Source organism: Alligator mississippiensis, chromosome 4 (assembly GCF_030867095.1).
Source record: "Alligator mississippiensis isolate rAllMis1 chromosome 4, rAllMis1, whole genome shotgun sequence".
Lineage (NCBI taxonomy): Eukaryota > Metazoa > Chordata > Crocodylia > Alligatoridae > Alligator > Alligator mississippiensis.
This window is the reverse complement of record NC_081827.1, coordinates 252,615,161-252,629,223: the sequence shown is the minus strand read 5'-3', so window position 1 is coordinate 252,629,223 and position 14,063 is coordinate 252,615,161. Positions and strand designations below refer to the sequence as shown.

The following is a 14,063-nucleotide window of genomic DNA, read 5'->3' as shown; positions in this document are numbered from 1 at the left end:
AAGAGCAAAATATTCTATCCTGGCTCATAAAGAAAACTGTCAGAAGAGTTTCAGCTTCAGAAACTTTCTTTTCTGGTGATAATGCAGAATCCCAGCACAACTCTCACTGCCCAAGGTGGGATTTGTAGGCCTGGCAGTTAAGAGAAAGTTAACTCCATGATGTAGGTGCTTAGATTGTATGATATCCCTGTAAAGCGCACTAGATTTTAACCCCTCACCCAATGAATGAAGCCAGACTTTGCACCCAATCCTGCAATGGTGCTGTTCATAGTGGCTACCTTTCCTAACTACCTGAACCAAGGAACCAAGCTTAGAAGCATATCAATATTGTGTCAAATAAGTCTGCAAGAGACAGGCAGTGGGATGTGGGGTCACTCTGCATGATATTGCTATTCTCTAATGAGTGCAAAACTGTACTGACTGTGATAGATCCCTTGGGTGATCTCAATGAGCTGTAACACGCACAGAAAATTCTTTAAAAACCATTGTTTTTGACCAAAATGAGTCAAAGACACATTAATAAATTCTAGGAAAACCACTAGATTTTGGCAATCAATCCCTCCAGAGGTTTCATATTTACAGAAAAATGCAAAACCGAACAGTACTAATTTCAACATAGCCCCATGTCCTCATTCACAGTCTATGAAGAGTGTCGTTATCCATTAGATGCCACTTACAGACACTGAAGTGCTCCTTGAGAGACAGAATTAATATCGTCTCTGACTGGAGACGACACTAGGCAGCGATCATTTCCTTGCCACCAAGAGGTATAATTCAACTTTGCGACGAATAAAGGCCAGAAGGATCAATTTTTTTTATTCTAACGTGTGTAAAAATATTTGGCATCATAAGTCATCTCTCCCAATACTCCATCTCTTTCCATGAGGAATTAACTTGATTTCTATCTAATTTTTCTTTTTTAAATAACTAACTTGGATTGCATGACCACAAAGAGAAATCCAGGGCAGCCTGCGGACTAGAAGGGGAGCATATAAAAAGTGGAAACGGGGAGAGATTACCAAAGAGGAGTATACCTCCTCTGCTCACACTTGTAGGGAGGCAGTTAGACGGGCCAAAGCTACCATGGAGCTGAGGATGGCATCCCAAGTAAAGGATAACAAAAAAGTTTTTTAGATATATAGGGAGTAAAAGGAAGGCCCAGGGAGGAATAGGACCCCTACTAAATGGGCAGAAGCAATTGGTGATGGACAGGGGGGACAAGGCTGAACTCCTCAATGAGTTCTTTGCCTCAGTGTCCCTAAGTGAGGGGCAGGACAAGTCTCTCACTGGGATTGTAGAGAGGCAGCAGCAAGGCACCAGACTGCCATGCGTAGACCCCGAGATGGTGCACAGTCACTTGGAAGAACTGGATGCCTTTAAGTTGGCAGGCCCAGATGAGCTCCATCCGAGGGTGCTGAAGGCACTGGCTGATGTCACTGCACAACCACTGGCGGGAATATTTGAACACTCGTGGCGCACGGGCCAGGTCCCAGAGGACTGGAAAAGGGCCAATGTGGTCCCCATTTTCAAGAAGGGGAGGAAGGAGGACTCGGGCAACTATAGGCCAGTCAGTCTCACCTCCATCCTAGGCAAAGTCTTCGAAAAAATTATCAAGGCTCACATTTGCGAGAGCCCGGCAGGACAAATTATGCTGAGGGGAAACCAGCACGGGTTCGTAGCAGGTAGATCATGCCTGACTAATCTAGTCTCTTTTTATGACCAGGTTACAAAATGCCTGGACGCAGGAGTAGGGGTTGATGTCATATACTTAGACTTCAGGAAGGCCTTCAATACGGTATCTCACCCCATACTGGTGAACAAGTTAAGAGGCTGCGACTTGGATGACTACACAGTCCGGTGGGTGGCGAATTGGCTACAGAGTCACACCCAGAGAGTCGTAGTGGATGGGTCGGTCTCGACCTGGAAGGGCGTGGGCCGTGGGGTCCTGTAGGGCTCGGTCCTTGGACCGATACTCTTCAATGTCTTCATCAGCGACTTGGACGAGGGAGTGAAGTGTACTCTGTCCAAGTCTACGGATGACACAAAACTGTGGGGAGAAGTGGACACGCCGGAGGGCAGGGAACAACTACAAGCAGACCTGGACAGGTTGGACAAGTGGGCAGAAAGCAACAGAACGCAGCTCAACAAGGAAAAATGCAAAGTGCTGCACCTGGGGAGGAAAAATGTCCAGCACACCTACAGCCTAGGGAATGACCTGCTTGGTGGAACGGAAGCAGAAAGGGATCTTGGAGTCCTAGTGGACTCCAAGATGAACATGAGTCGTCAGTGTGACGAAGCCATCAGAAAAGCTAATGGCACTTTATCGTGCATCAGCAGATGCATGACGAACAGATCCAAGGAGGTGATACTTCCCCTCTATTGGGCGCTGGTCAGACCGCAGTTGGAGTACTGCGTGCAGTTTTGGGCACCACACTTCAAGGGGGATGCGGATAACCTGGAGAGGGTCCAGAGAAGGGTCACTCATATGGTTAAGGGCTTGCAGGCCAAGCCCTATGAGGAGAGACTGGGGCACCTGGACCTCTTCAACCTCTGCAAGAGAAGATTGAGAGGCGACCTTGTGGCTGCCTATAAGTTCATCACGGGGGCACAGAAGGGAATTGGTGAGGTTTTATTCACCAAGGCGCCCCCGGGGGTTACAAAAAATAATGGCCACAAGCTAGCAGAGAGCAGATTTAGACTGGACATTAGGAAGAACTTCTTCATAGAGTGGCCAAGGTCTGGAATGGGCTCCCAAGGGAGGTGGTGCTCTCCCCTACCCTGGGGGTCTTCAAGAGGAGGTTAGATGAGTATCTAGCTGGGGTCATCTAGACCCAGCACTCTTTCCTGCCTATGCAGGGGGTCAGACTCAATGATCTATTGAGGTCCCTTCCAACTCTAGCATCTATGAATCTGTGAAAGGAAGGGACCATGTCTTGCCAGTCAAACTCTTATGACATGCCTCATTAACCTAAGGGTGTGAAAAAATAACACAAAGTAATATCAGCAGTACCTGAATTGTCAAACACAGAACTGCAGCAACCAGCAAAAAAGGAGCCTTCAGCTCACCATCATTTTGCTCATGGGGCAGCACCGCCCCACTTGAGTGTGTGACTGTACGTGAACCCTGAAGCTTACTCAGGTTAGTCTTGATGTTTCGGTAGCAACCCTCTATAGAAAAATGTGGATGATAGTCCTAGAGATGTGGGCCTAGAAGGGACCTCCAGAGGCTATCCACTTCAACCCCCTGCCTGAAGCAGGATCATCCCTATCCAAATCATCCAGATGCTGAAAGTGGTAGCTAGTGCTAGTCAACTTTTATCTTATTTTATTGGTAAATAGTAAATTTCCCAAAAACAAAAATTTGTGACATCCCTAAGCTAACTGTGAATTGGGTCAAATGTGCCCAGCAGTTGTGGCTGGGAAACAAACAGGGCTAGACTTCCCAAAGAGTAGCAGGCGCAGTTGTCACTCTGACCTTTTATCCAGTAGCACAGTGGTCAAGATGCATGCTCCTGGGAGGTGAGAGTTCGAGTCCCCCAGCTCAGAGGAAGGAATTGACTAGGGGTCCCCCACCTCCCAGTGAATACCCAAAGGGGGTAAGAAAAAGGAGAACATCTACTGACCCCAAAAAGCCCACAATTCCTCACACCCCTCTAGCACTAGCAGTGCAGGCTTCAGCTGGTGCTAATGTGGTGTCTTGCAGCTAGATGTGCCATTCCTAAAGGAGACACAAAGAAGTAATTCTTTGGGGAGTGAAGAAATCGCCATGAAGGCATGCCATCAGACTCTGAGGGGACAGCTCGTCTCGCTCCAGACCACAGAGAAAATGCTGGGGCAAGGTCATGGCTCACACTACCAAGCACATACAAAGCCAGAGAGTCTGCCACAAGGTATATGGCAGGCCATAGTGTTCTTGGGCATCATGCCTAAGAGACTGAATAGGGCGAGACATTGCACAAGCAATGGTAAGTCTCCTAGCTTGTTCCTTTCCTGTTCTGAAGCAAATGTTTGGCAAAGAAGGGAAGGTAAAGGTGACAGCCAACAGTATATCAGCCATCATTTTGCCCTAGGAGGCAGCAGTAAAAATAGAGCCACACCCTGGACCATCATGGCAGGGGTTGGGAAAAGATGTCACTTGTGTGTTTGACTCATTCTGTATACTGGGATCAATTCAAGGCCCCACTGACTGGAAAGACAATGATACAATAGGGAGCATTTAAATAAGGGCAATAGGAACAATCTGTCGCCACCTGGCCGTGCCCTCAGGCTGCCCAAGGATGTGCCATATTCCAGGCTTCGCTCCTAATCAAAGCTCCAGCGAAGAGGAAAAACAATGAATGACTTGACGCCTGTCCCAATGAAGAATCAGCAGCCACCCCACCCAAACCTCTCCCTTCCCCATGGAAGAAGAGAGCAGGCCAGGTGCTAGCACCACCATGCTGTAGGTGAGGAGCATCAAACATGCTCCACACAAGTTAGATCTGGCCCACAACCAGCATAGCCGGAGAATCTGGGACCCTTGGGTCCCTGTGGACAGGACGACCAGTAGCAGAATTGCAAGCAAGGGCTGATACAGCCCTTCTTGTCCTCCAGCTGCTTTACCCATCTGCAATGCCCCAGCCCCAGCTCCTTGACCATTGGCCTTCACCACGTTCTGCACGCCGCTTGCCCCATCCTGGAGGTGCTGCCACAGCCCATGGCATGAAGCACTCAGCAGTGGCGGCTCTGGCTCTGGCATGGGGTGGCAGCTGGAGGCACCACTATGTGCACTGGATTGGAGCCAGAGATGACACTGCTGCTACAGCTTCTGCATGCTCTGGGCTGGATCCAGCCTGAGGTCCAGATCGATCTCAGGGCACTAGGTGAGTTGGACACCGGTGCTCTAAGCCATTCCACAGGGTAGCCTTTAAACTTCTGGTGCTGCTCAGGAACACACAGCATTGTAGAACCCACAACATTGTCATGGGGCAAATGGATCTTATACCTGCTGTTCTCAAGCAGAAATCCTCAACCCACACACATGATCAGAGGTCAGGGAAGCAGACCCTACGATGACAGGCTGAGAGCTCTGGGGCTCTTAAGCCTGGAAAAGCGCAGGCTCAGGGGTGATCTGATGGCCACCTACAAGTTTATCAGGGGTGACCACCAGTATCTGGGGGAACGTTTGTTCACCAGAGCGCCCCAAGGGATGATGAAGTCGAATGGTCACAAACTACTACAAGACCGTTTCAGGCTGGACATAAGGAAGAATTTCTTTACTGTCCGAGCCCCCAAGGTCTGGAACAGCCTGCCACCGGAGGTGGTTCAAGCACCTTCATTGAACACCTTCAAGATGAAACTGGATGCTTATCTTGCTGGGATCCTGTGACCCCAGCTGACGTCCTGCCCTTTGGGCGGGGGGCTGGACTCGATGATCTTCCGAGGTCCCTTCCAGCCCTAATGTCTATGAAATCTATGAAACCCCAGCTCTCTGCTCTTACCAGTCAAACAGTACAAATAAAACAGGTAATAACTGCCTTTTACTTCCACCACTGCCATGACTGTCTTGTTTATTCATTGCATGCTCTGCTAAGTATAATTAACACAACTTCAGGAGAAGTTTGCCCTCCAACCAGATATGGCAGAGATCCCACTCTCCCTGCAGAGATGAGACCATCCACATTCGCATTTTGGGGACTATCAGGAGTGGCAAGAGGCCTCCTGAAAAAATTGGTGCATTTAGCAAACATCTGAACCAGCATGTTGCTGTGTAGGAGACAGGAGCAAGACAAGTAACAAAGCATTTTGCTAAACTACCTGGGCCAGACACCTGGCATTAATTCAGCTATCCCAAGGAGACAAAGCAATATGTTCAAGCCTCCATCTGCCACTGAGCATACACAGGCAACTACTGACGGATGTGAACAGTTGGTGATAACGTGACAGAAAACAGAGACAAATGGATTCAATCCTTACCATTGGCAGATGCATTAGAAAGCTGTTGTATATGGAACGTTTCAGACAGCAGAAACCCAAGGAAAAGACAGGTGTGTGCATGTGTGAAAGCACTTTTGCAAATGGCATTGCACACACCAGCACAATTACTTTGTGTCACTGTGACAAGAAACAGATGTAAAGTCTGCTCAACAGCCACTAGATAAGGCTTATATCTTTCTCCCCTGGGACAGGAAAAACAGGTATTTTTAAATTGGAGTCCATACATGTAAAGCTGGACTCCATGGGCTTTACCCATGGAGTTTTCACAAGAAAAACTTTAAAATGTCCTAAAACTTTATCTCCATCTTCCTCCTTCTCTCCCTCCCTCTCTCTCACTGCTTGAAGTGTTCATGTCAGCCCTCTGAAAGAATCAAAGGCCTAATGGCTTCCTAGGAATCAAGACTTTAATAGCCTTCCTCTTACTGACAAAGCTTTGATCAGCCCAGATACTCATAGGGACTCGTGAGCGGTCCACCAGCTAAAATTTGCACAAACTATTTGCCACCGTTGGAATAAAACCAAATTTCTACAAATCAGTTGTGCTCACAGATAACTTGGGAGAAACCCCCAAGGGCTAAATGAGTCAGTGAAGTGAGCCACAGCCACTAATTCCAGCAGCTCTAGTAAAAGTTCATAAATAAAACACACCTTACGTTCCATTTTCACTGCTTTGCCTGCTGCATTGTTTATCTGAGCTCAATTCCTGGATGTGGAAAAAACAAATTACATGCAGTTTCTCACAGACAGGACTTCTAACTACTCCCTCCATAAATATCACTTTCAGCTAGCTGTAACCTGGAAGCCAAAGGAAAAGGAACAATTAAAAGGGGCAAAGAGGAAACAGAACTTTTGCCAAGGGACAGGATGAAAATAAACTATTTCTTCTTGTGTTAAGTACTCCCAAATCTTTACATTCTCCTCTCCATCTGAACCACAACCGTTGACTCAGTGAGGGGAAAGTGTGTGAAGCTGGGAGTTGCTATATGTTATTTTCGATGAGTTGCTTCATTACTACTTAGCATGCCTTGAAGTCTCAACCTGTCTGGGGCCTCATTGTGCTAGTTCCTACGCAGACACATCCTGCTCTGAAAGAGTTTACAGAGTCACCAAACTGCAGCAAGCACCAAGGGGCAACACCGATGGGAAAATGGGCTATAGCTTGGGCATCACCACCTAAGTCGTCGTTAACTCCCTTCTCCATGCAGTACATTTGATTTTTGGAAAAGGCCTTGTGTGCTCTGAAGTAACCAGGACCTAACTTTTGCAACTGGATCCCCAAGTTCTGTAGCACAACATAAAAGAAATTCTGCAGCAGCTTAGGCTGAAATAAAAAGGGAGGTGTTCACTAAATTAAAAATCAATATGAAAAATATCCCCACTGCATTGCCCAACCGTATTCTTGAGCTGGTATCAAATTCAATCTAGTTTCTGTTGCCTCTATATTTTCAATGTGCTGTAAATTTTGGATTGATAATGCCTTACTGCCTTACAGCGATTGTTGGGGGAAATTGGAGGTTTTGACATCTGGCCCTTGAGGAAGGATGTGAACTATTTTGGGCTTGTCAGATAAGAATTTTAGCTGGATATGAAAATGATCTACACTTTAAACAGTTAACTATTTTGATGCTGAAGTGTCTGTGATAAGGTTTTAACATGAACCCCCCCTGTTGGGGTGAATGGGGCTGTTCCAGTCTCTCAGAGCTGAACCAGGAAGAAAAGTTCACTTGGAAGGTTTCCTTTGGTATTATAAAGGCTAGAAAATTGTTTCTGAAGTTAAAGATGAAAGGCTGGAGCAGAATTCAGTGATAAGGGTGGGTTGTGTGGCAGTACTCTTGATCTTGAAAAGACAGAGTTGGCAAGTCCTCAATTATTAGTGATAACAAGATGAAGCAGCAAAAAAAGCACATAGGTTGACTTTCACATGCCACAGTCCCAGACTGATTGTGCTGCCCTAGCAGTTGGTAAAATTGCCTTTTTGCTGCTAAACCATGGCCCAATCTACACTCCAAAGGACTGCCAGGAGAACATGGGTGTGTGCGCGCCCTGGTGGCTTGGCAATAACAGCTTGCTGTCTACTACCAGATATGGATAGGCATAGCCACAGCCTGAGAACAGTGGAAATGGAATTACTGAGAGGCAAACAAGAAGCTTCATCTCTAAAGCTGCTTTTCAGAGTAAAATCACTTTAGACCTTAGAGGTGGTCGTTCCCAGGAAGAACGGGTGTTCTTAATGTGTCAGATGGCTTAAATTGGCTGTCCTAGTCAAGGCAATTTGGAGTTAGCAGGTCCAGCTCAAGACTGGGCTGAGTCCTCAACTCAAGCCAGCAATTGATATGGAAACTTCAAAAGCCTTGTCTTTCACTGGGCTTATGCCTCACACAGGTTAAGGATGCACATTTTTCCTAGTGAAGATACAGACTGGCAGTCCCACTATCATTTATATCCAATGTAACAAAATCGAAATTCCTCCCCCCACCCCTGCTGAGTGCTATCCTACCGAATTGCTTTCTCTTTCCCTGTCCTGTAAGTCTCATCCCTCAGCTGTCCCCTGAAGAGAGTGTGTCAAGAGGTAAAGGCAAAAGGACAGTCTCTCGGTGGCCCACCTAGTTTTTGGCTTCTCTGGGGCTGTCTACACAGAAAGCAATTACTGGTGACTGGCACAGGGTACATAATCTGGATGCCCATCTACTAGGAAACAGACTGGAACCTACCAAACTCACTTCACCTCGGCTTCAGACAGGAACCTGAGAGGAAAAATGGTGTTTAGAAGACCCGGGTTCAACTTCGTGTGTGCTGTTGGGCAAGTTTCTCCATGCCTCAGTTCCCCACCTGTAAAATCAGTACCTCACACAAGAGCTGCATGGAAAAATACACAAACAAATGCAAGGCTCTCAGATGCTACAGCAATGGGAGCCAGAGATGGTAACAACATTTGGTCCCGAGCTCAGATGGATTCAGTCGGTTGTATGCAAAGTTTGGTTTGGATCGTTTTATAATCAGCCATGACACAGAACGCATCCCAGTGGCATCCCAACTATTTCCGAGGACCTGATCCTGTGAGTGGCTGAGCCAACTGTGCTTCCAACTTCAGTGGGAGTTGAATGGCATTGGGCCTCAAGGGTACCATAGCCAGCTTTCCACAGACGGTTGCTATTTAGTTCCAACATTCCCAACATCTTCAAAATACCCCAAATCTCTCGTGTAATGAGCAACATCCCTGTTTCCTAGCTGTGTGCTGGTTTATGTTTCTTTCCGCCTACAACCATTTCTGGGTTGGCATCGAAGACCTAAGTGGAAGACTAAACAATGCTGGAGCTCGCAGCAGGAGAATTCTCAGTCTTGTTACTTGTTTCATTTGGGCAACCTTCCTGCCTCTCATCAGGGACACAATAACTTGCCAACCCCCTAATTTAGGAATAACGTATGAGTTTCACATTCCGAGCCTCAATCAGAAAAGAAAAAAAAAGGGGGGGGCGGAAGGGGGGGGAAGAAAGGGCAAATTCCTTGAAACTCATAAAAAGAAAGAATCAACACCTGCTTTTTCACAGGCAGCAACTGCCCCTATAGCATAGCCCACTTGAAACTCGCGTCTGAAAGGGAACTTGATTCTTCCTCGTTCCTCAGACTAGAGAATGGCACAGAATTATTTTTCTGGTTCCCCTGTCACTACTTTAAATGGAAAGAAAAGCTTTGGCTGTGGGTGTTTTGTGCGCGTGTTGAGGCTAGAAGGTACGATGCAGATTTCAACGGAAGAACATCAGGTGAAGCTGACAGATTTTTTTTTCCTTTTTTGCTGCTGGGCAGGGTTTTTTTTCCCCCTTTCTTCAGGGTTGCAACAACCTGTTAAAAGATATGTAACTCCAAATGACAGAAGCCTTCTCTCTTTGGTGCGAGAGGCTCTCTAAGCCCTTTTACCTAAGCCTGTTCAGTTGTGAGTACTGCAACTGCCAGCTTGATTTAAAAAACCTGCCAATACATTCACTGTTCACCTCTACGGGCAATACAAAGGCAGGCAGGCAGAGCGTTTAAGATACGCTGCCCTTTGTGTGCATCTCTACAGATGACAACACACGCTGCAAGGAGGAGAGGATGTGAAAATCGAGCATAAAATCCAAGCGAAGTAACAAACGGTCTGAAATTACACCCACAAAAGCAAGAAAAACAGGATTCAGTTGGAAAATCCAGGCGGATACTCCAACTTTGACTGAAGTTATTGAGCTCTCTCTCCCCCAAGCCCCACCCCCACTACTCCTAATGGCAAGACTAGAAAGCCAGCTCCAGATGCCTGAAATCGAAATGCCTTTGCTTTCCTGGAGAGTGTAAAAACCATTCCCTTGACATTCAGGTTTTTTATTATTATTATTTTGTAGTTGAGCAAGGTTTGGCCTCGACACCTTCTCCAGGCTCCTTCTGGCTTCCTAAGGAACCTGATGATTTGTTGTGCAGGGAATCCAGGAATAGTTACGGGTTGCGTTCCCAAAACTGGTATAGGAAAAAGATCCCCTTGAGCGGTAGTTGTCTCTCCCGCAGGCAGGCAAGCAGAGAGCACAAAGGGAGCTGGCAGCGGGTTTGGAAGCATGTCTATTGTTGTAGCTGAAGGGACGGGACGGGACAGCCCAGCCCAGCCCAGCCCAGACAGTCCCGGGCTTGCAGAGGCTGTTTCGAGTGAAGTTTTATGAGGGAGGGAGGGAAGGCGCTGACAGGGGCACAGAAAGGAAAGAGATGTCTGTCCCCCGTGCGGAGCGAGACAGCGAAGCAGCCCCCAAGTCTGTGCGCAGCGTTTGCGAGGCAGGAGGCTCATCCCGCACGCGGCTGGGGGCTGTGAAGCATGGAAGGAGACTCAGACACAAAGCCCTGCTCCCTACAGCTGGGGCATTGGGCTCCCCACGGCTCTGGGAGCATCAGAGTCCCTGGCGGTGGCTGTGGGCGCCAGAGACTCCGGAGCTGACATCTCCACCTGCACTGCTGGGGGGGGACCCCACTTCTACCACCCTGCCCCAGGTCCCCCCGTCCCCCCAGCTCCAATGGCCTCCCCGCTCTCCTGCCCCCACATCCTCTTCCACCTGCCCCGGGGGCCCCGCAGCTCCTGCCCTCTCCATCCTCCACCTGCCCCCACCCCTGCCCTGCACCAGCCATCCCGGGCTTCCCCACGTCCCTGCCCCAGGCCCCGCACTGCTCCCCCAGCCCCTTTTACCTCAGATGTCCTCCCTCTTCATACCTGCTCCCACCCCCCGGGGCCTGCCCCCTCCAGCCCCCATTTACCCCCATATCTGCCCCCCACCCCAATTTACCTCAGGTTTCTTGCCCCCTCCACCACAATTTACCTCAGGTTCCCCCTCTCCTGTCCCCTCCAACCCCCATTCACTTCAGTTTTCCTTCCCCCAGTCCCCCCATTTACCTCAGGTTTCCCCCTTTCCTGCCCCCTATTTACCTCAGGTTTCACCTCTCCTGCTCCCTCCAACCACCATTTACCTCACGTTTCCCCCTTTCCTACCTCCCCAGCCCCCCATTTACCTCAGGTTTTGCCTCTCCTTCCCCTTTCACCCCATTCACCTCAGTTTTCCTTCCCCCCAGCCCCACATTTCCCTCAGGTTTCCCCCTTTCTGCCCCCCATTTACTTCAGGTTTCCCCCTTTCCTTCCCCCTCCACCCCATTTACCTCAGTTTTCCTTCCCCCCAGCCCCCCATTTACCTCAGGTTTCCCCCTTTCCTTCCCCCCAGCCCCCCATTTACCTCAGGTTTCCCCCTTTCTGCCCCCCATTTCCCTCAGGTTTCCCCCTTTCTGCCCCCCAGCCCCCCATTTACCTCAGGTTTCCCCCTTTCTGCCCCCCAGCCCCCCATTTACCTCAGGTTTCCCCCTTTCTGCCCCCCCAGCCCCCCATTTACCTCAGGTTTCCCCCTTTCTGCCCCCCCAGCCCCCCATTTACCTCAGGTTTCCCCCTTTCTGCCCCCCCAGCCCCCCATTTACCTCAGGTTTCCCCCTTCCTGCCCCCCATTTACCTCAGGTTTCCCCCTTTCCTTCCCCCTCCACCCCATTTACCTCAGGTTTTGCCTGTCCTTCCCCCTTTCTGCCCCCCATTTACCTCAGGTTTCCCCCTTTCTGCCCCCCATTTACCTCAGGTTTCCCCCTTTCTGCCCCCCATTTACCTCAGGTTTCCCCCTTTTCCTGCCCCCCCGCCCCCTTGCTGCCCCGCTCACCGGCGGCGGCGGGCTCGGCGCTGGCCGCGTAGTCGGGCGCGTCGCGGCGGCGGGCGCAGGTGCCGCGGCCCTGCACGAGCGCCTGCAGCGGCAGGTCGGCGCCGGGGCGCGGGTAGCAGCGGAGGCCGGCGGCGCAGCGCGGGGTGTAGACGCCGCACGCCTCGGCCTCCAGGCGGGCGCACGCCGGGCAGCAGCCGCAGCCGGGCTCCCGCACCAGCTCGGCGCAGGGCGGCGCGGCCGGCGGGCCGCAGGCGGACAGGCGCTCGGCCGTGCAGGGCGGGCAGCGGAACAGCACCTCGGGCAGCGCCCGCGCCGCGCCCGCCAGCACCGCCACCGCCACCGCCAGCGCCGCCGCCCCCAACACCATCGCGAGTCGCCGCCGCTCTGCCGCCCTCGGCGCGGCACGGCGCGGCACGGCGCGGGGGGCGGGCGCCGCGGCCCTCTGCCGGCCCCGCGCGGGACACCCCCCCCCCCCCCGCCGGCGAGGGGCGGGCGCAGCCCCGACGGCACCGCCGCGCCGCGCCGCGCCCAGGGCAGGGCGGGAACGCGCGGCGCGTGCGCGCGCACCCGGCAGCACGCGGGACGCCGGCACCGCGAGGAGTCCGCGCCGCCGCGTGCCCCCTTCTCGAGAGCAACACCTGCCCGCGTCTCACCCCCCGCTGTCCGCACCTACTGCGGGCAAACTCCCTCCCCGCTTCAAATGCGGCATCAGAGGGGCGAGACCAGCGCCAATGCCTCTGATGGAGGCTAGAAACCCCCCCCCCCCCCCCCCCCCGGCACGCACCAGCCCTCAAAAACCAGGAGTGAAAACTCAGACCTGGAGAATATTCGAACGCTCGTGGCGCACGGGCCAAGTCCCGGAGGACTGGAAAAGGGCTAACGTGGTCCCCATTTTCAAGAAGGGGAGGAAGGAGGACCCAGGCAACTGTAGGCCAGTCAGTCTCACCTCCATCCTTGGTAAAGTATTTGAAAAAATTATCAAGGCTCACATTTGTGAGAGCCCGGCAGGACAAATTATGCTGAGGGGAAACCAGCACGGGTTTGTGGCGGGCAGATCGTGCCTGACCAACCTAGTCTCTTTGTATGACCAGGTTACGAAACACCTGGACACAGGAGGAGGGGTGGATGTCGTATACCTGGACTTCAGGAAGGCCTTCGATACGGTATCCCACCCCATACTGGTGAACAAGCTAAGAGGCTGTGACGTGGATGACTGCACAGTCCGGTGGGTGGCGAATTGGCTGGAGGGTCGCACCCAAAGAGTCGTGGTGGATGGGTCGGTCTCGACCTGGAAGGATGTGGGCAGTGGGGTCCCGCAGGGCTCGGTCCCTGGACCGATACCCTTCAATGTCTTCATCAGCGACTTGGACGAGGGAGTGAAGTGTACTCTGTCCAAGTTTGCAGATGACACAAAGCTATGGGGAGAAGTGGACACGCCGGAGGGCAGGGATCAGCTGCAGGCAGACCTGGACAGGTTGGACAAGTGGGCAGAAAACAACAGGATGCAGTTCAACAAGGAGAAATGCAAAGTGCTGCACCTAGGGAGGAAAAATGTCCAGCACACCTACAGCCTAGGGAATGACCTGCTGGGGGGCACGGAGGTGGAAAGGGATCTTGGAGTCCTAGTGGACTCCAAGATGAACATGAGCCGGCAGTGTGACGAAGCCATCAGAAAAGCCAATGGCACTTTATCGTGCATCAGCAGATGCATGACGAATAGGTCCAGGGAGGTGATACTTCCCCTCTATCGGGCGCTGGTCAGACCGCAGTTGGAGTACTGCGTGCAATTCTGGGCACCGCACTTCAAGAAGGATGCAGATAACCTGGAGAGGGTCCAGAGAAGGGCAACTCGTATGGTCAAGGGCCTGCAGACCAAGCCCTACGAGGAGA

General features: G+C 51.3%; 1 protein-coding gene across 1 annotated transcript in view; it reads right to left on the bottom strand.

The window, feature by feature from the left end:
• Positions 1-12,608, bottom strand: part of IGFBP2 (insulin like growth factor binding protein 2) — an 89,217-nt gene extending 76,609 nt beyond the window's left edge. Inside the window, exon 1 of the mRNA XM_059727511.1 lies at positions 12,174-12,608. Coding sequence (XP_059583494.1) covers positions 12,174-12,540 — 367 coding nt within the window. The 5' untranslated portion in view covers positions 12,541-12,608. The remainder of the gene's footprint in view (positions 1-12,173) is intronic.
• Between the last annotated feature and the right edge of the window lie 1,455 nt (positions 12,609-14,063).